Source organism: Meles meles, chromosome 1 (assembly GCF_922984935.1).
Source record: "Meles meles chromosome 1, mMelMel3.1 paternal haplotype, whole genome shotgun sequence".
NCBI lineage: Eukaryota > Metazoa > Chordata > Mammalia > Carnivora > Mustelidae > Meles > Meles meles.
Window position 1 is genome coordinate 49,637,125 of NC_060066.1, and position 23,062 is coordinate 49,660,186.

The 23,062-nt window shown below is 35.5% G+C and overlaps 1 protein-coding gene across 4 annotated transcripts in view; it reads right to left on the reverse strand.

Annotated features, from left to right (window-relative positions):
- WWP1 (WW domain containing E3 ubiquitin protein ligase 1) overlaps window positions 1-23,062 on the reverse strand; it is a 113,299-nt gene that overhangs the window by 51,824 nt on the left and 38,413 nt on the right. The window contains exons 4-8 of one of the 4 annotated variants that reach the window (XM_046005078.1): window positions 22,338-22,476; window positions 21,585-21,709; window positions 7,467-7,604; window positions 7,307-7,370; window positions 3,752-3,936 (exon numbers count right to left, since the gene is read on the reverse strand). In XM_046005078.1, the coding sequence (XP_045861034.1) occupies window positions 3,752-3,936; window positions 7,307-7,370; window positions 7,467-7,604; window positions 21,585-21,709; window positions 22,338-22,476 (651 nt within the window). Of the gene's footprint in view, window positions 1-3,751; window positions 3,937-7,306; window positions 7,374-7,466; window positions 7,605-21,584; window positions 21,713-22,337; window positions 22,477-23,062 lie in introns of those variants that run through there. The other 3 variants (XM_046005073.1, XM_046005085.1, XM_046005095.1) reach the window with 3 other exon arrangements.

The window sequence follows — 23,062 nt, forward strand, 5'->3', positions numbered from 1 at the left end:
GATATTACTAGCGTCTAGTGGGTACACATCAGGAATGTGCAATACATTAGGCAGCCACCCACAACAAAGAATTATCTGACCCAAGATGTCTTAAGCCCAGTAAGGCTTAAGTTGAGCAACTGTGATGTGTATGTAAACAGCCAGCAAGCAATGCCCTGCAAAATAAACATCTATCTACACTAGCTGCGAAATAACTGTCAACAAATGATGTAAGGATGAGTAAAAGGACAAACTACCAAAAAGGCAAAAAGGAAAGGGAAGGCAGAGAGAGAAACAGAGGGAGGGAAGTCAGGATCATAGGCTCTTTGCTCATGAAAGAAATGTGGAAAATTTTATGTAAGCTAGTATTTTAAAAATGTGTGATGGGTAGGATAGAAGTTCGTGCAAAGCATTTCCTTCTCTACAGATATAGACCACACCAACTGACTTGGGTGTTTTTTTTTTTTAAGTTTTTGTACATTTTTTTAAAAGATTTTATTTATTTATTTATTTATTTAGTGAGAGAGAGATAGAGAGTACGGGGGGGGGGGGCGGGCAGGAGGAGAGGGAAACCCAAGCAGACCACAGGCTAAGTGCAGACAAGGGCTCGATTCTAAGACCCTGAGACCACCACCAGAGCAGAAATTAAGAGTCGAATGTTCAACCAACTGACTGAGTCACCCAGGTGCCACCCACTAACTTGGTTTCTTAATGAATGCATCGCAATCCCTACTTTCAGCTGTTATGACGTTTTATTTACAAGACATATCTCCCTACTTTCCCGTTTAATCCTTAAGAAGTTTCCCTTGTCCTTTATGATAGGCCCCTCTCAAGCACCATGCATCTGTCCTTACTATAACTGTTCAAGTGAAGTAGAAAAAGGCAGAAACGTTGGAACACTTGAGTATCATTTTTAGTCCCTTTTAAAAGCGTGACAAAGAACTGCTTCTATATATGAACCTTACATTTCTTTAAAGTCAATTCACACAAATGTTCGAGGGGGCCTTTAGTGATGGTGTGGTTCTGTATCTTGACTGCAGTGGCAGCTCCATGAAGCCAGACATGATAAACTGCACAAAACTAAAGGCACACATAATGCAAATATAACTGGTGAAATGCAGATTTTGTCAATGCCAATTTCCTGATTTTAATACTGTATTATAGTTATACACTGTATGTTAACATTGGGGGAGGCTGATGAAGGGAACATGGGACCTCCCTGTACATTTCTTGGCAACTTCCTATAATTATCCCAAAATAAAAAGCTATAGCCTGAAACTTACCATACTGAGCACTGATCTATTTTATTAATAAGAGAATAATCATGTATTAGAATAAGTCATTTTGCACTAGAAGTTTTGGGACAGTGGGAAGTCGAGAAGAAAACTATTTTTCTTAAGTACCTATTACCATTCAAATACTATGGTAGATGTTTTAGAGTATCTCATTTACCATTTGAAAAAAATTCTACCAGGTAGTTAATTATTACCTCCTTTCTATAAATGGAAGAGCTAAATTTTGATATGAAATTTGTCCAAGATCACACAGTTAACACATTAAATGACAGACCTGGGATTTGAACTCAGTCCTGTTAGAAGCAGAATCTAATCTTTTCAATCACAACTGCTTCTTATCCTGGCTTAAAATAACTAATATTTACAGCAACTAAACTTACAAATGGACCCTGTTAATCAAAACCCAAATGAACAGGAGGGAGGAAAAAAATCCCCCCCCCCCCAAAGTCCTTTTGTATAATACCATCTCCAGTAAAATAAAATTATTTGTCTTAAAACTCCTTAGCACAGGCCCACAATCCCTTATCTGAAAACCTTGGGGCCGAGTGTATTCCAGAATCTGTAAGTTTTCAGAACTTAGAAAATTAATATGGCACATTTGTTCTATATTACATTACTATGTGAGCAGATTCTGGGGGCTACACATTGTCATCACACAGTAATATTTCTGTGGCAAAATCAAGAGATACACCACGCATGATAAACTATGAATACCTTCAAAACAGTTCTAGTCACTTTGCCATCAAAGGAGTTTACCAAAACATCCTTTTGGTTTTAAAGATTTTAGGACTCTGAACTGTAACTAAGGGATTAAAACATATAACATGTTATACACAGAATATGCACACTCCTACTCCGTACCCACACTCCAACATGAAAACTGATTTTAAAGTTCTTGATTAAAAAAGGAATACAATTTTTGCACTAATGTCTTACAGACTACTACCCCATTCCTTGAGAAGTACCTGAATTCATCCTCCTAAGAGATGACTGATCACACAAAACACACTGGCAGAATGGTTGCTACCAACAGAGGAGGTTCCGGAAGTCTTTGTAAACTGGCCAATAGAATGATGACAGATGGCATTGTTTTGTCAGATGCCACCAACAATTATCAGAGGAGGTGAAAACACAATCACTAAGTTGGATAAGGGAATATTATTTGAAGCCTATCATAGTATGAAAGATGAAAAGTACAACTTTGAAACACTATAAAAATCACACACATCAAAGTGAAGCAGAGGGCAGAGAGCTGAGAGAGCTCTTCTACTCTCTAGCTGTTATCTCTCTGTGCCTCAGTTCCTCCTGGGAGAAAGGGAAAGACTTTAGTATCTATTTCAATTATTATGGTGAGCATTAAATCAGTAAATAGACATACAGTGTTTAGAACATATATAGCACAAGTATTAGAGATCATGATTGTCCTATGTTTCCTAGCATTTAATGTGAATGTTGTGGCAATTACTTACAATGGAGCCTTCAATTCTAGTTCCTTATGTGTTCTAACTTCACCTTGAAATTTCAGGCAAGGATAAGTAAGAGAAGAATGGGCCTAGAAAGTACCTGACAGGCTGTGGAATATATATATATATATATATATATATATATATATATATATAAAATGCTTATTTATATCTCTGGGGGGATATAAATATCCCCAGCTTCTAATATTATAGCAATGGAGGAGGAGGGGAGCCTTAGTAAATGTTCCTTCCTTTTGCATCAGCATCTGAATATACCCAAACACTAAACTATGCAAGTAACCAGAGGCCAATAGATATTTTCACCAATCTACTCAAACAGCTAAATATTTTAGGAAGAAAAGCTAACTTACCAAATTCCACAGAGTTTAAAGGGAGGATGATGACAAGAACGAAACACAGTGGTGATACAAGCCTTTCTGAAATGAGCAGTCATCATTCTTACGTATTTCATCAATCAGGAGTGAACTCAGAAGTAACTGGCCCTTTATCTAATTACTTCCAGAAATATCTGTGGCATAAGCCTAAGAATCTAATTATAATATAAGTGCATGCTTAGTGAAATGTACTATTACTTCTAAACTGAATATGTATTTGGAATACCCTCCTAAATAATCTAGAAAAATTGAAATTATTAGAAAATATTTCAGGTATTGTGCTCTTTAAATTCCTAGCATAGAACTAAAGATTAAGAAAGACTGTACAGTAGGAAGTGTAGGCACAGGTTCATAAAGTTTAATTTAGTTTTCATTTAAACAACACATCATAGGAGCGCCTGGGTGGCTCAGCCGTTGGGTGTCTGCCTTTGGCTTGGGTCATGGTCCCAGGGTCCTGGGATTGAGCCCCACATCAGGCTCCCTGATCAGTGGGAAGCCTGCTTCTCTCTCTCCCACTCCCCCTGCTTGTGTTCTCTCTCTCACTGTCTCTCTCTGTCAAATAAATAAAATCTTAAAAAACAAAAAACAAAAACAGTGAGTCATAAATCACCATGCTTACCAGTGTCAATGGCAGGCTCAGATGTGAGTGGTTTTGGAGCTGGTGTGGTTTTGGGTCTGGCAGCAACCTGAGACGGAGATGAAGGTGTGCTGTCTCCATTAACTACATATGAACAGCATGAGTTTTGAACTAGAGTGCTTGTGGGTGCATGATTATCTGTTCCATTAGTACCTTCAACAGCCAACCTTAAAAAAAAAAAAAAAAAAAGATGTTTTCTTTAATAAGTAAAATTAAGTAACTTTCCATCAGAATTGTCATTAAGAAAGATTTACCAAATTCTTAATATTCAAACAAAGTGAAAGATAAAAAGAGTAATGAACAAATGATATAGCATGCCTGTATTACATTAAAGTTACATTACTTTCAGTTCCAAGTGTATCCACACTGGCAGGTAACTGTACACTCAGATACACAAATACACTAAATTAAAATGAATTCAGTCCCTCACAGTAATGATCAAGTCATATATTTTAAATATTTAAGTCTAAGATTCATTTTTTTTTAAATGCTCTAAAAGTATTTTTAAAAAGCTTATGGAACTTTAAAAAAATCAATTCCAACCTATTGTAATTTTATAGAATCCTGGAAAATAAACTGAAAGGTCTTCAAATATTGATTAAAAATTACAATGTACTGGCACTAAAATAATGAGTACATGAGAATCAGAAAAGCTAAATATTATATTGCAGAGTTAGAAGAATCTATAGTATATGAACTGCAAATAAATAAACAAATCTCCAATTACAAAATCGAACATTTTAAGATTTTATTTACTTATTTCACAGAGAGAGATCACAGGTAGATAGAGAGGCAGGCAGAGAGAGAGAGAGATGGATGCAGACTCCCTGCTGAGCAGAGAGCCCGACACGGGACTTGATCCCAGGACCTGAGATCATGACCTGGGCTGAAGGCAGCGGCTTAACCCACTGAGCCACCCAGGCGCCCCCAAAATCGAACATTTTAAATCTTATTGGCAATGAACAGGGAGTTGGGCGATATCACATAAGTTAAGTCTCTCCAAATACACAGGCTACCCTATATGCGCCCCATCCACAAAGCAGCCTTCATGTTTTTTAAAAGACATAAATCAGGAACACCTGGGTGGCTCAGTCAGTTGAATGTCTGCCTTCAGCCCAGGTCATGCTGGGGTCCTGGGATCAAGCCGCTCCCCCCGCTCCCGCACTGGGCTACCTGCTCTGCAGGGAGCCTGCTTTTACCTTTCTCTCTGCCTGCACTTGTGCTCTATCAAATAAATAAAATCTTTAAATAAATAAATAAATCAGATCATGTCCCTAAGCCCTGCCCATCTATCTCAAATCTATTTCTCTCCAAGGTTCCCCCTTGCTCACCTTGCAGCAGATATACTATGTATCAATTTTACTGAATATGAAAACATGCTGTAAAGTCTTCAAATGTTTATGAAAAATTATTATACATAGGCAGTAATATTATAATGATTACAGGATTATCAAAAAAAGGTTAAATATTATATTCTAGAGCTGGAAGAATTTGTAGAGCATAAATTAGCTAAAAATAAACTCACGGTCTTTGCACTTGCTATGCCCTTTACCTAGAATAATGCTCTCCTGTCAGAACTCTGCATGGATAGTACATTTTTGGCTTTTTAATTGTAGCTCAAATGACACTTCTTTAGAGATGATTCCCCCGACATCTCTCTTTAAAATAGGCTCCCTTCCATTCCTGTCACCTTGTCCTATTTCAAGGACTTCACAGTTGTTATCACTATCTCCAATTAGTTAATTTATTTCTTCACTTGTTTACTATCTACTTTATCCCACCAAAATGCAACTTCACAGGAACAGGGCCAGTACAAACATGTGAAAAGTATCTGATGAAAAATTAACAAATAAATAAATGCCACTTTCCCTTCCTTTGTCACTTATATATCTGGAAGGGGAGGTCTTCAGGAAGTTTGGACAGGTGAGGTCTGATCTGAAGGAAGCTCCAAAGTGATTCCTATGATTTGCACAGCCCTCCCCGCCACTCAGCAAGAATCAGTGAGCCAGGAGTCTAAGTAAAAGAACTCATTTGAAGTTCTCCTGGTGCTGTAGATCCAATCTTCCCTTCAAAATGTCTTACTATATGCAGTAAACAACATTAGGTTTCAGACTGGGGATGATTCAAGCTCCTTTACCCATCTAAAACTGTATTTCAAAAATTATAAAAACAGATGTGATTATAGATACATACACACACACACACACAAATTTCAATCTACCTAATTTTTGAACCATTTTAGTTCTTAATTTTCTCGTATGCTAAGTAAATATATTTATTTAAGCCAAGTATATTTTCAGAAGATATATTCATCTGTTCAAGTGCTCTATAAGAAATTTAGGAAAATGATGTTAGTAATTCTGTGTATTAATAGAAGCAACACTTTGTCATACACCAGTATTTTTTTTAAAGTATTCCTTTTTTTTTTTTTTTGAAGATTTTATTTACTTGAGAGAGAGCAAGCATGGGCCAGGGGAGAGGGAGAAGCAGGCTCCCCACTGAGCAGGGAGCCCAATGTGGGGTTTGATCCCAGGATCCTGGGATCATCACCTGAGCCACAGGCAGATGCTTAAATGATTAAGCCACCCAGGTGCCCTATTTATTTATTTTTTTAAAAGATTTTATTTATTTGTCTCAGAGAGAGAGAGAGCACAAGCAGAGTGAACAGCAGGCTGAGGGAAAAGCAGGCTCCCTGCTGAGCAAGGAGCCTGATGAGGGACTTGATCCCAGGACCCTGGGCTCATGACCTGAGTTAAAGGGAGATGCTTAACTGACTGAGCCACCCAGGCATCTCCAGAAAGTTTTTTATTAATTGTCATCAAATGTGAATGCAAGGGAGTTTCTGAGATGGCAGGGTGAGTTCTGAGGAAAGACTATAATCTGTGGAGCATGTATCTTATAGTGATCTACAGGAAGTTGCCAATTCAGATAGCAAAAAGGTATCTATTTTTACATTATCTATTTACTGATTAAAAATATGCCTAAATACAGATTTTAAGAAGCCATTATCAATAAAAAAGAATGAAGGACTGATACATACAACAACATGGATGAACTTTATGCTAATTAAGAACAGCCAGTACGAGAAGGCGACATATTGTATGAATCTATTCTTAAGAAATGGCCAGAATAGTCAAAGCCACTTGGGACAGAAAATAGATTACTGGTGCCAGGAGACGGGAGGAGAGAGGAACGAGGAGAGACAGCTCATGAGTACAGTCTCTTTTTAAAGGTGATGAGAATTTCTGAAATTAGACAGTGGTGATGTACCAAAATCTACTGAAGTATATATTTTAAAAGGGTAAACCTTTGGGTGTATGTACTATATGTCAATGAAGTTCTTATTTCTTTAAAAACTACTTTAAAAACTTTTGTTATTTCTTTAAAAAATTTTACAAGAATTCAAACAAATGACAAGTTAATAGATAGAAATTTTAAATTCTATGGCAAACTCTAAACTAAGGTTAAAATGTAAAACTTTATAATATGGAAAATGTTACATTACCTTGCCACAAATACTAAAATAAAATATTCTACCTGGAGGTTGGTCTTGTTGAAGGGTCTCCATTTTCATGTAAGGCATCACCATTTTGCTGTATTTCTACTGAACAACAAGAAAGCAAGCAAGCAGGTTTTTATATACGTCTTCCTGGGTTTCTTTCTCTTCAAATTTTAAGAACACATAAAATTATCTTACTGGCTGGAGATGAGCTGCAGTTTGTTAGATTTTCTTGCTCAATCACCAGCCCATCGAGCACAACTGTTAATTCACCAGTTTGCACTATGCCATTCTTATTTTCCAAAGAAAGTTTTAATTGTTCTTTCACTCTTTCCACTAGGGAAAAAAAAATCTTAAGTTAAAAGCTTTTGCCACATACAAAATGATGTGTTAGAAATCAAAACTACACATCAAGAATTACTCTAGTTCAGTACTTGATGGCTACATGTGGGGAAGAATTATTCCACTTTTATCTTTAGACCCTTCTATATGACATCGGGCTCACCCCTTTCACATCATGTTGAAAAACTCCTTGCCCCTCACCCATGCTCTCGATGTCATCTTTATTTAATTGCTCCTCTGCACTGTATAAAGCACAGAGAGCACATAAATATATGCAGATAATGCACACAACAATTACCTAAACTTACTCTTCAGCCCATAAGACTTGTGGTTAAGGCAAAATTTCTGCATGGAAGTCGGGCAGTCTGGTTACTGATTTCAGCCCTGGAACTTTGAGTAAGTAGTCAAACTATAAGAAAGCCTCAGTTCCAGTCATTATAAAATGGAGATAATAAAGACATCAAACTAAAAAGGACTGTCAAAAGGCCTAAATGCAAAACCAAAGTTCTTCGCACCACACTTGACACATGTTAAGCACCCAAAAAATTATAAATACTATGACAATAGTTTATTATTTCTTTTTCATAGAAGACCAAATACTTCCTTCCTGTTTTAGGATTCCTAGTTCTTACTTAAACTCAAGGTCATTTTCCTTTGACTTCTATTCCACAGAAATACAAGTTTTTACTGATCCCTTTACTATCCAAAATGAAGCCAATTACCTCAGTCTGATATATATTTTTTTCTTTTTTTCAGTCTGATATTTACTGGCTCTCTCTGCAGCTTCTGGAACCATGGAACATAGTTTTTCTTAGATTATGTCCTTAACTTTGTTCTTTCCTATATTTAACAAATTTGAGTCTCCCCACATTGATCAAAATGTCCAGCATAAGCATACTAATTATCCAAATACAGAAAAGACAAAAAAAAAAAAAAATCTGGAACCACTATAATCACTGGACAGAAATTCTTTGCAAAAAATTTAAGAACCATATAATAAAAGAAGACCTTTCAGATTACCTGCCCCAAACTTTATACCATCATAAACCTCATTTCCACTGCACATCACAAAAATATTAATAAAGGCGATTAGAGACTACACAAAATACAAAAGTGTGAAAAAAAAAACAAAAGCATGAATTTCATCTTTACCTAGATTCTAATAATCTATATCTGGAGAACACTACACTGACCACCATTCTATTTCATTTTTGTCATCACTTTATTTAAAGTATCTGGAATGTGGAGATTTAGTTCTTGTTCCTAAAGTATTTCGTTTGAGTAGATCCTTCAAGAATACCCTTTCCAAAATCCCTTTAGCATAGGTCTCTTGGTGGTAAATTCTCTCATTTCTTAATCTGATTCTCATCTTTAAAAGATTTGTTGAGCACACTATTTTATATTGATGATAATCTCTCACTTTTTGAGGGTATTTTTACCACTATCATCTTCTTTTACTGCTAATTCTGTAATTCTAATTTATAAATCCATCCAAATCATCTCTTTCTCTAAAGCTGTTTTTTTGTCTTTGGGGTCACACATTTCACTTGCTGAAATCATGACTTTCTTTTATCATTTAGCTTTGGATATAATGGACTGAAGAATTTATTTTTCACTGGCATTCAAACATAGCCATTAACTCTTAAAATATCTCCTCTACTCCATCCTCTATCACAGGGCTTAGCAAACTGGCTGCAGGCCAAATCTGACCACCTACCTGTTTTTGTGAATAGTTTTATTTGAACACAGTCATGTTCATTCATTTTCCTACCTTCTATGCCTGCTTTCTCACTACAGTGGAAGAGCGGAGTATGTACGAGACTGTATCACCTGCAAAGCTTAAATATTTACTATCTTAGCCATTTAAAGAAAGTATTTGCCAACCCCTGCTTATAATGTCTTCTTAAAACTTATAATCTTTGGTGGTGGGTTCATTCTCTGATATTAAACTAAGAGTAATATTTGGGCTTTAGTACTGTCAGGGTCTGCTTCTAATTCTGTCAGTGGGTTGAGGGCGCCCCAAGAGTCTAGACTACAGGACTCCAAGCTCAGCTCCCCTATCTGGTTAGCCAAAAGCTCAGTATCCTGAAAACTGCTATCAGCATCATCCACTACTCTAATTCCAGTTTGTAAAATTTTCCTTGCCTTTATTTATTATTATTATTATTATTATTATTATTATTATTATTATTATTTTGGAAGAAGAGGGCCTTGAAGAACACTTTGTCTCTTTGTAAAAATCGTTAATGCCACAAAAATTTGTTCTATCCGGGACATATTTGCTCTGCAGCAGGAGGTTCTTTACAGCATCTAGTCTTTCACAATTCTGAACTACTGGATATATTCACAATTCTGGAATACTGGGATATAACATTTCTGAGTCATAAAATTGGGAGGACTATCACATAAATAATTCCCATCTACACGTGCATGTATGTATGTTGGCAGGGGGAATGAGAGTATTATTCTAACATATAAACAAACCAATTCAGACATACTCATCTATTCAATATATAAATGCCCAATGTGTACCAGATACTATAATGAAAAAGCAGGATAAACACTGACCAGCCTAAAGTAAACCTCCATACCATTACTCTACTTAATTCTTTTAACAGATATATCACCAGAATTTGGGGGGAGGTGGAGACGACCTGACCTCCCCAACTAAACTGAAGTCTCTGAAAGAGCAGAAATTGTGTCCATCTAATTTAGTGATATATCCTCAGTAACTGACAGAGGTAGGTGCTTAATAAATATATTTTTTTAAGATTTTATTTATTTATTTGACAGATGGAGAGATCACAAGTAGGCAGACAAGCAGGCAGAGAAAGAGGAGGAAGCAGGCTCCCTGCTGAGCAGAGAGTCCGAGGCGGGGCTCAATCCAAGAACTCTGCGATCATGACCTGAGCTGCAGAGGCTTTAACCCACTGAGCCACCCAGGCACCCAATGTTTTAAAAAATTAAGAAAGGACTGTCCTCAGGAAACTTACAATTTTACAACTTTTAATCTATAATCTGATTTTTCGTTTTAGACATTCTTTCTTAGTTTTAATAGGGCAAAGAACAATCTAAGCCTCTGAGAAGCTAGATATACAACTAGATGATTTTATTCTTCTATCACCAACTTGTAAAAAAAAAAAAAAAAGAAAAAACTTACACTCATTCTTTCCCCAAGGAAAATAAAGTATCTTCAAAAGTTTGTTTTTTAAGGTGTTTCACATATTTAGATTTTTTTTTGTTTATTTTCAGCGAAACAGTATTGTTTTTTGCACCACACCCAGTGCTCCATGCAGTACGTGCCCTCCCTATTACCCACCACCCGGTTCCTCAACCTCCCACCCCCCACCCCCCACCCCCCGCCCCTTTAAAACCCTCTGGTTGTTTTTCAGAGTCCATAGTCTCTCTTGGTTCATCTCCCCTTCCAGTTTCCCTCAACTCCCTTCTCATATTTAGATTTAACTCAGTCATATTCTGAAGCCATTATAAAAAACTGCTATTATCTATTACTAAATAACAAATTATCCTTAAGCTTAGTCACTAAAAATAACAATAATCATTTATTATGGCTCAGTGTCTGAAAGCCAGAATTTTGAGAGGGGCTAGAAAATCTGCTTAAATGATGGCTCATACATATAGCTAACAAGCTGGTGCTGAGAGCTGAGAAGAGGACTCAGTTCCTCTCCATTTACGTGTTTCTATAGGGCTTCTTGAATCTTCACAATGGTAATTTCTAGGTACATAATCCAAGAGACTAAGGTAAATACTGAAATGTCTTTTATGACCAAGCACAGGAGGTCCTATACCATTACTTCTATCATATTCTGTCACAGACCATCTGATTCAGTGTGGGAGGGGCCACACAAGGTGCAAACACCAGAAGGCAGGAATGCTTGGGGCAGTTTTTGAGGCTGGCCAACATACACATGTGTAAGAAAAAAGTAGATAAATGAAATACAGGAATTGAAAAACATTCTCTGAGCATAAAAAATGGAAGTTGGATAAACTTTACGGACATAAACTCTGTCAACCAAATCTAATAAAAAAGTGGCAAATGATTAACTGGAAGAAAAAAGAGCTTTTATAAGTCAGTGAGAAACAAGGAACAATGAATAAAAAAATGTAAAAGGAATACAAGACAATCACAAATGATGAAATACGAATGTCAATAAATGTGACTTTTTTAATTATTAAAGAAATGCTCTGATAAAGACAATCTCCATTTTTAAAACCCATTAGCATGGCAAATATTTACAAATGGGCACTTTTATATGCTTCATTGTATGTACAAATTAGAGTAATGGTTTCAGGAAGGCAATGAGACAGCTATGCACAACTGGAAGCTTCAAACTGCTCACTCCCTCTGACCTAGTCATTTCAATCCTAAAAATCTTTCTAAAGAATAGAAATGCATTTATATCACTGGGTATGAGATTATTATTTGTTCAAAAGCTTGGTTTTAACATATTTTAGTCTGTGCTGATACGAAGTGAATTTAAAAAAAGAACTTAAGACTTAGCAAACTAATTAGTTTGCTAACTAAGACTAAGGCAAGTTTTTAAATAAAATTAAATTTGACTTGTGCTCTGTCTTCTGTCATAAATGACACATTTCTCTGCTGTGTCTCCCTACCATTCAATGTAAAGGGATAATTTTCAAATTATCTGATTACTGTAAATCACCTGGGACATAATTCAATTAAAAGTGAACTTAATGGATTTCAAAATGCTTTCCTCAACAAAAGCTAAGTTCTTGGTTCTACTAACACCATAAACAAACAAATAAAAACCAACACAGTGTAGTTCCCAGGATTTGAGTGGCAGCTATCTGACTCCTCCCTCAGGTGTTTAAAGTGGATCCATCAGTCTCAAAATTGAAATACAAGACCAAGTTCTATACACACTGTGACGTGGGTATTAGCTATGCTGCTCTTACATTTTTCACCCATGAATGGTGACAAAGATTCTCTCTTAAGAAAACTCCAGTCAGACTCCTCTGAGTCATCTTCTTGAGTGGGCCTCAACCTTGGCCTATAAAAACTGCAAATGCTCAGCACAAATGATCTCATCCATCACTTCTCCCCACATTAAAAAACTTGAACACACACTAACAGAGCTGTAACAATGCAAGGATGATCGCAGCCCCACTTATACTGCCTACCTGAGAAAATTCAGGACTGCTAAAAAAAATTTCATGTTTGTTCCAGTCTACACCTGTGAGAGGACTCTGACGCCCTGACCTTAGAGCATTTACTAAAAAGGGCTTACAATGGTGAATTCTTCCTCTCTCCCTTTGTGATGTACAGCTGACCCTGGAACAATGCAGGGTTCAGGGGCATTGACTCCTGGTGCAGTTGAAAATCCCCCTATAACTTCTGACTCCCCCCAAATTTAATTATTAATAGCCTACAGATAACCAGATGCCTTACTGATAACAGAAAGTCAGTAAACATATATTTAAAATGCTACATATGTATTAAATACTGTATTCTTATAATAAATTAAATCAGAGAAAAGAAAAATATAACTAAGAAAACCATAAAGAAGAGAAAATGTATTTCTGGTACTGTAATGTAAAAAATCCAAAAATATAAGGGAACCCGAACCATCCAAACCTGTGTTGTTCAAGGGCAACTGTAATATTATCCTCTATAACTTGGGAGTGTCTTTGTCCAGGATGTGAAAGCCACTCCTCAGAAATGTAATCATCAGGAAGGATAGGGCTTAGGACTCACTGTCTACGTGGGAGAACAGAATTCCAACCAGCAGAAAAAAACCTGGCCTAATCACATTTATACCAAAAACGCTTCATCATTTTTTACTTCTCTGACTCTACTTAGCTTCCACTCATACCCACCCACTCCCCTCTTCCTCAGTGTCCCTTTGAAATGCCCAGTTACCGCTATACAAATACAAGTTTAGTTCAGATCAAGCTGGACCGTCTTCCTTACTGCAACAGCGTATTACTGATTAAAATCTGTCCTTATCATTCTAACTAGTATCAGGCTTTATCTTTAATAATGGAGGGATTTTTTCCTTCGCAGTTTAAGAAATAGTGGGATTGAGAGAAAGAAATTTATCCCAGATATCAGTATCCACGGCTGATGACATACCACATACCTCTGCAGAGCCAATTAGATAACTTCTATAATTTAGAATGGCATCTGCATGATCTGAAAACATAACTAAAGGTTGGAGTGCAAATGAGGGCTACATAAACCTACATAACTTCTCAGACAATGTATCAGAGGACTGCATGAGCAAAAACTCTGGTCATTATCCAACCAGGTTATGACAAGAAAAAAAAAATGAAGGTTCAGGACTGGAAGGCTTGCTGGGATTTAAATGTGAAGAAATGAAAGCACTTCCCTAGTAAGCTCCTACTGGGTATTTTTGGGGAAAATATAAGATGATTTTAGGTTGGTTTAGTTGTGGGTTTTAAGGCTATAACAACTTAAAACAACCATAAAGGCCAAAGAAGTAAATATCTTCAATCGCTTCTCGGCCTTTTGGCTGAGATCAAGTGTAGAAGTAAATATCTTTAAAACTGGGAGATATACCTATTCAAATCAATTAAGCCTCTACTTTCACCTCAAATTTATCAGGAGAAGGGATAGAAAAATATGAATTTATGAGAAGAAAATGTCAGGGCCTTAAGTACAGAAGAAATTAGGCCATAAATTTGAAGAGGGACAATGCCCAAGTGCCAAACCAAGAGGCTAAATCAAAGGCAGCCAAGAATTTTATCAATTATGAGTGCATTTTTAAATTCTACAAGGCTAACTAGAGCTACACTTTCTTTTATTCTAATTAAAATTAAAAGCTAAGGTTCAGAAAACCAGTGTTAGAGTCAAAACTTCTGTTCTTGAGCAAGCCACTTACATTAAAAGTTACTTAATAAATAAAATGAGTCACTCGGATTAATGCCCAAAGGGTTCTTTTACCTTTAAAGCACTATAATTCACAAACTTTAAATTTACTTACCTTCTGTTATAGGCTGAGTTATGTTCTCCTCCCCCCACCCCCAAATTTATATGTTTAAGTCCTAACCCCTGGTACCTCAGGAGGTGACTCAATTTGGAAACAGCATCTTTGAAAAGGTAATTAAATTAAACTGAGGTGCCTCTCATCCAATAATGACTGGTGTCCTTTTACGAGGAAGAAATTCTGATACAGACACATGCACAGAGGGAAAAAATGTGAAGATATAAGAAGATGGCCATCTATAAACCAAAAGAGAGAAGTCCTCTGAAGAAACCAACACTGCTGACATCTTGATTTCAGCCTTCTAGCGGCCAGAATCGTGAGAAGGTACACTTGTTATATAAGACACACAGTCTTTGGTGTTTGGGTATGACAGCCCTGGCAAACTAATATACCTTCCAATAATTAAAAAAAAAAAAAAAAAGATGGACTTCCAGGAGTGTATAGGATGCTACTACTACCATTTCTGAAACCATCAACTTCAGACATGTATGAATGTTTACAAAATTTAATTTTTCCTCTGAGCATATTCTGCTCAATTAAATTCTAAGAAATAACTTCAAGTTAATACAATTTATAAAAGTTCTTTTCAAAGAATACTGACATTCTGACCTTTCTACAAAATTACTTTGGCAGATAAATATCATAATCTTTGTAGGGAATATAATTATAATATTTATATAAAAGTTTAATACAGTCTTATATAACAAAATTGGAAACAATCTAGATAGCAATGATAGAAGCATAGTTAAATAAATTGTAGTTTTTGATAAAATGTGAAATTACTAAATTAGCTTGTGAAGAATACAACTGAATGATACAGGAAATGCACGTAATTATTGAGAGCTAAGCACAATATGAAACTGAATAAAGTCCCAATTGTTATACTCATATACACACAAACAAAATTCATCGAACTGTTAGCAATTATCATCTCTGGGTTGTGAGTTATAAGAAATAATTATGTGTACTAAAAAAGAGGTGCCATGCATAGCTAAACACAAGACCACTCCCAAGTTAAGGAGAGACAGCTATATTGACTTACTCATAGAAATTAATGAACAGAGAAGGTCAAGCAAAACATTCTAAACACAGAAGGTCGAGCAAAATGAGGAGACAGGAATATGCTCTAAAAAAGAGAGAGACAAAGCCTCATAAAAAATCTAAATGAAATGGAAACAACGAATCTACCTGATAAAGAGTTCAAAATACTGATCATAAAGACGTTCACTGGACTTGAGAGGAAAGTGGATGAACTTACTGAAAACTTCAACAAGACTTAAGAAATATAAAGAAGGACCAATCTGGGATGAAGAATACAAAAAAAAAAAACAAAAAAAACCCAAAGCACACAAAATACACACTAGAGAGAATAAACAGATTAGATAATGCAGAAGAATGAATCAGTGATATGGAAGGAAGGGTAACAGCACCCATGCTAAAGCAAAAAGAAAAAAAAAAATGAATTTTTTACAAATGAGGATAAGTTATGGGATCTCGTGGACAAGATCAGGTAAACATTTACATTAGAGAAGTCCCAAGAGAAGAGGAAGAAAGGGACAGAAAACTTCATTTGAGAAATAATGGCTGAGAACTTCCCTAACCTGGGAAATAGACATCAAGGTTCAGGGAGCACAGAGTTCCAAAGAAGATGACCCAAGACGGTCCATACCACAACATAATTAACATATCAAAGATCAAAGATAAAGAAAAGAATTTAAAGGCAGAAAGAGAGAAGCAAACTAGTCATGTATACAAGAAAAGCCACAAGGCTATCAGTTGATTTTTTTCAGAAGAAACTTTGCAGACCATTAATTAATTAATTAATAATATTTTACTCATTTTTATTCAAAGTGCTGAAAGGGAAAAAACCTACAAGTTAAGAATATTATACCGGCAAGGTTACTAATCAGAATAGAAGAGTTTCCCAGACAAACAAAAGTTAAAGAATTTATCACCACTAAACTGGCCTAATAAGAAATGTGGCAAGGACTTCTTTAAATCAAAAAAAGACTATAATTACAAGTAAGAAAATTATGAACAAAAGGTGTAAAATATGACAATATATACATAAAACACAGAGGGGAGGATTAAAAGAAAGTTCTTTTAGAATGTGTTTCAACATAAGTGACACCAATTTAATATACAGGCTGCTATGTACTTAGGATTTATATGTGAACCTCACAGTAACCACAAACCCAAATACTAATAGCTACACAAAAAACTGAGAGGAAGAAAGCCAAGCATAACCTAAAGAAATACATGAAAATAGAGACTAAAAACAAAACAAAACAAAACCAACCAAACAACAACATCAACAAAAAGAAAAGATCAATAAAACTAAATGCTGGTTCTTGGGGCGCCTGGGTGGCTCAGTGGGTTAAGCCTCTGCCTTTGGCTCAGGTCTTGATCACAAGATCCTGAGATTGAGCCTCACACTGGGCTCTCTGCTCAGTGGGGAGCCTGCTTCCCTCCCTCTCTCTGCCTGCTTGTGATCTCTCCTCTCTCTCTGTCAAATAAATAAATAAAATCTTAAAAAAAAAACAAAACACAACTAAATACTGGTTCTTTGGAAAGATAAAACTGCCAGACTCATGAGGGGAAAAAAGAGTAAAATCACAAATGAAAGAGAAGTAACAACCAACTTCAGAAAAATACAAAGGATTAAAAGAAGACTACTAAAAAAATTATATGCCAACAAATTAAACAACCTAGAAGAAATGGATAAACTCCTAGAAAGAACATCTTCCAAAACTATGAGGAAGAAACAGAAAATCAGAACAGAACTATTTCTAGTAATAAAATTGAATTGGTAATCAAAAAACTCCCAATAAACAAAGTCAAGAACCATACGGATTCACAGGTGAATTCTATCAAACATTTAAAGAAGAGTTAATACCTATTCTCCTCAAACTACTCCAAATAAACAGAAGAGGAGGGAAAACTTCCAAATGCATTCCATAAGGCTAGAATTACCCTAATACCAAAACCAAAGACACTATGAAAAAAAGCCAATATCCCTGATGAACACAGACGCAAAAATCATAACAAAATACTAGGAAACGGCATTCAATGAAACATTAAAAGGATCATTCACCACTATCAAGTGGGATTTACTCCAGGGAGGTAGGGACGGTTCAGTATTTACAAATCTGTCAATATGATATACCACATTAACAAAATGAAATATAAAAACCGTATGATTACCTCAATAGCTGTAGAAAATGCATATGACAAAATTCAATATACATTAATAAAAACTAAACAAAGCGGGTTTAGAGGGAACGTACCTCACTATAATAAAGGCCATATATGAAAAACCCAACTAACATTATACCCAATGGTGAAAAACCAAGAGCTTTTCCTCTAAGATCAGGAACAAGACAAGGATGTCCACTCTTGCCACAACATAATATTTAAAATCCTTGCTACAGCAACCGGACGAGGAAAAAAAAAAGGTAAGGTAAGAAAGTAAAAAGGTAATGGTAAGAAAGAAGCTCAATTGTCACCATTTGCAGATGATATGATACCACACACAGAAAACCCTAAAGGCTCCACCAAAAAACTATCACAACTAGTAAATGAATGCAGTAAAGCTTCAGGACACAAAACTATTATACAGAAATCTGCTGCATTTCTATACACTAAAAATGAAGTAGCAGAAAGAGATATCAGGAAAATAATTCCATTTACAATTGTAACAAAATAATAAAGTATCTAGGAATAAACATAACCAAGGAGGTAAAAAGACTGATATTGTGAAAACTATAAAACACTGATGAAAGAACTGAAGATATACCATGCTCATGGACTGGAAGAATATTGTTAAGATATCCATACTACCCAATGCAATCTATAGATTTAATGCAGTCCTTACCAAAATATCAACAGTATTTTCACAGAACTAAAACAAACATTTCTAAAATTTGTATGGAACTATAAAAGACCCCAAACACCCAAAGCAATCTTGAAAAAGAAGAACAAAGCAGAAGTACCATAATCACAGGCTTCAAGATATATTACAAAGCTATAATCAAAACAGTATGGTTCTGGCACAAAAACAGACACATCGATCAATGAAACAGAATAGAGAGCCCAGAAATAAACCCATTCTTATATGGTCAATTAATTAGTCTATGACCAAGGAGAGAAGATATACTAGAGAAAAGACAGTCTTTTCAATAAATGGTGCTGGAAAAACTGGACAACTACGTCCATAAGAATGAAACTGAACCACTTTCTAATACAACACAAAAATAAATTCAAAATGAATTAAAGACCTAAATGTGAGACCTGAGAACTCCCAGAAAGAACTCTCAGAAGAAAACATAGGCAGTTACTGCTTTGACACTGGCCTTAGCAACACTTTTCTAGGCAAGGGAAACAAAACAAAAGTAAACTACTGGGACAACCACCAAAATAAAAAGTTTTGGCACGGCAAACAATCAACAAAACAGTCTACCAAATGGGAGAAGATATTTGGAAATGATATATCCAATGAGGGACTGATATCCAATATACATAAATTTATACAACTCAACACCTAAAAAAAAACAAGTAATCTGATTACAATGGTCAGAGGACCTAAATAGACATTTTTCCAAAGAAAATGTACAGACAGCTAATAGACACATGTAAAGATGCTCAATATCACTAATCATCAGGGAAATACAAAGCAAAACCACAATGAAATATCATCTCAGCCTTGTCAAATGGCTTTAAAAACAACAAGAAGTAACAAGTGTTATAAGGATGTGGAGAAAAAGGAACCTTTATGCACTGTTGTGGGAATGTAAACTGATACAGCTGCTGTGGAAAACAGTACAGAGACTCACCAAAAAATTAAAAATAGAACTACCATATGATCCAATAACTCTACTACAGGGCAATTACACAAAGAAAACAAAAACACTAATTCAAAAAGGTACATATACCCTTATGCTTACTGAAGTATTATTTGAAACAGCCACGATACAGAAACCACCTGTGTCCATCAACAGACAAATGGATAAAGAAAATGTGGCAAAAACAACAGAATATTACTCAGCCATAAAAAAGAATGAGATCTCGCCATCTGTAACATGGATAGGCCTACAGGTTAGTATGCTAAATGAAACAAGACAAAGAAAGACAAACACCGTATGATTTCACTTATAGTGGAATCTAAAAAAAACAAACAAAAGAGGAAAAACAGACCCATAAATATGGAAAACAAACTGACAGTTGCCAGAGGGGAAGGGATGGGGGATAGGCAAAACTGAGTGAAGTATAGAGGGAGGCACAGGCTCCGAGCTATGAAATGAATTAAGGCACAGAAAAAAAGGTACAGCACAGGGAATACAGTCAGTGGTACTGTAACCATATTGCATGGTTGACAGATGGTAGCTACACTAGTGGTGAGTATAGCATAATGTACAGACTTGCTAACACTACTATATATACACCTAAAACTAACATAATACTGTGTGCCAACTATACTTGTTTAAAAAAAAAAGGGATTTCATGTAAATGCTTAATCCAGGACAGAAATAGCATGTAAACTGGCTAAACCAAACATTTAATTCTGAAATAACAGAAGTTAACTGAGGTATTATGTATTTACACCAGAAATGCTATATAGCCAAGAAAAAAATAGATAGACAGCAACCATCAGACCAGGAAAGGTATTACATGCCTTTAAGACATTTCCATAACCAAGATGAATTGCATGAACAGAAGCGATGGCACAGCAGAGAATTAAACTTTCACTGCTTCAGAAGAATATATATTTTTTAAAAATCTGTGTATATAAAAATTAGTATGGCTTTTACACTTTTTTTTTAAAGATTATTTATTTATTTATTTGATAGAGAGAGATCACAAGTAGATAGAGAGGCAGGCAGAGAGAGAGAGAGAGAGAGAGAGGGAAGCAGGCTCCCTGCTGAGCAGAGAGCCCGATGCAGGACTCGATCCCAGGACCCCAAGATCATGACCTGTGCCGAAGGCAGCGGCTTAACCCACTGAGCCACCCAGGCGCCCCGGCTTTTACACTTTTTGACTCATAACTCTTTATGTCCAAAAACTACATCAAAAACAAAAGTTTTTTTTAAAATCCCCTTATTATTTAAAACATTAGCATTTTTACCTGTAACTCAGCATACCTTTAGGAATGAGAAAATTTCTAAGAAAATAAGATGAACAGAGGCATTGGTTTGAGTGAAACTGCCTAAATGTCAAAAAATATGAGATTACTTGAATCATAAACTGGAACTCTGGCTTGTAATCTTTGGATCACACAATACTTTTTAAAAATCGCTAAGAACAATAAACTCTCACCCGAGAATTATAAAAGTATGTATACCCCCCGATTTTTGCATACAATGATAGATTTACAAATAAGTGAAGCTTAAACCATCTTACCCAGGCTAGAAAAATGTCATTATCTGGAAACATATTCATATTAAATTATTAGATGAAAAAAAGCAGGGGATAAATGAGTAGATACAGAGAAAAAAATGTTTTATCTATGAACAGGAAAGAGACAAGAGACTAAGTTATTAGGAATGCTTAACCTTGGACAGTAGAATAACAAACAATTTATTTCCTCTGTAATTTTATATATTCTCTGTATTTTTCTATAATGAGCTAGTTATTAGTAAGAAAATTTAAGAGACTTTATTTTGTACAAATTATCAACCAAGTTAGAGTAGGCTCAGATTATGATCATTTTTTCAAGTTTTAAAGTACATAATTAATAAATAATAAATCATTCATGATCACTGGTAACAGGGTACTCGTGGATGACTAAGACCATTTTGTAAATCTGTTAGACAGAGAAAAGCCAGAGTATGTATTTCCTATTTCAAACAGAGTCACAAACTTAAAAGCAATCACAGGCAATAACTAAAGTTCTCTTTTATAAATACAAAACTATTTTTGCTTTTGGACCTCAGAATACTTTGAAAAGTATCTAAAATAAATTTTTAAAGAAACAAAGATTAAAACAACTTACATTTTCTATTGTGTATTAACAGAGCTTGTTTCAGATCTATTGTTGCTCTTCCTAATAAAGCATCGGCTTTTAAAGTATAATGACTCCAAACTCGAAATTCCAATGTAGACTGTGGGGTCACATTTCTGTAAGAGTAAAATTATAGCAAAAATACAGGAATACACATTTATTTCAGTAATTTTTAAAAAGCCATGAATTCAGTTTTGAAAAAAAATATTGTATGAAACAGCAAACATCTGAATTATAAATAAAACCAATTATTCCCTTCAAGTGCATTAGGACTTCAATAACTAGATAAGAATTCCTATAATCACAAAACCAAAACACCACGAATAGATAAGAGTCTTGTTGAGCTTTCACAACACTAGTTCTATCTGAACAAACTCCTAAATATTTAAGAGAACTGGTGATGTTATTTGTAATAATTTTACTATATACAATTTATAACATTATGCTTTAGAAAGGACAAAATTAATGGTGATTTTGTCTTTTTTTTACAAGACAGTAACAGAAAATATGGCTGTATGGAATAATTCAGTTAATAAACCAAAAAGCAAGAATTACTATGCTTCCTCTACAAAGAAAACAAAACTAACCAAAAATCTTTTCATACTTAGCATTGTCTATTCACACTGGAAAATTACACTACTTACTTCGAGATTATCCTACAACTACAACAAAAGAACAACCAAAAGCATTCTAAGGAGCATATGCTGCTCCCCCCCTTTGGAAATCCTGCATTCAGGTACTTACATGGTTAGCTGTTCATCCCATTTTGGATTAGAAGAACTACTGGATTTTGCTGTTTTCTTAATTTCTCCATCTACAATTACTTCTGTATATACTGCTGTTCCAAACCAGTTCTTTTTTCTTTTTAGTTTGGCACTAGAAACTAACGGAAACATGATAACCACTAGTGAATATAGGTACACAAAAAGCAGTACTTTGTAGGAATCAATCAATAAAAATGAACTGTGGGGGAGTCTGGGTGGCTCAGTCAACTGAGTAGTCTGCCTTTGGCTCAGGTCACCATCCTGGAGCCCTGGGATCGAGGCCCATCTCGGGCTCCCTGCTCAAGGGGGAGTTTGCCTCTCCCTTTCTTGCTCTCTCTCAAATATATAAAATCTTTATTAAAAAAGAAAAAAAAAAAAGGAACTGTGCTTCTTAGGCAACTTAAACTCTTTCCATTGGAGAATGAAGAAACAATACAAAAGGCCTATTGATAATGCCTGAGAACCACTTGAATTTTTAAGTTTTACTGAAATGTAATTCATATACCATGTAATTCACCCACTTTATTTGTACAATTCAATGGTTTTAATATACTCACAGTTGTGCAACCATCACCACATGCAACTTTAAAAACATATTCATCACCCCAAAAAGAAACCCCACACAGTTACCACATTTCTTCCTAGTCCCCCCGCCAAGCCCTAGGCAACCAACAGTTTCTCTCTCTCTACAGATTTGCCTAAATA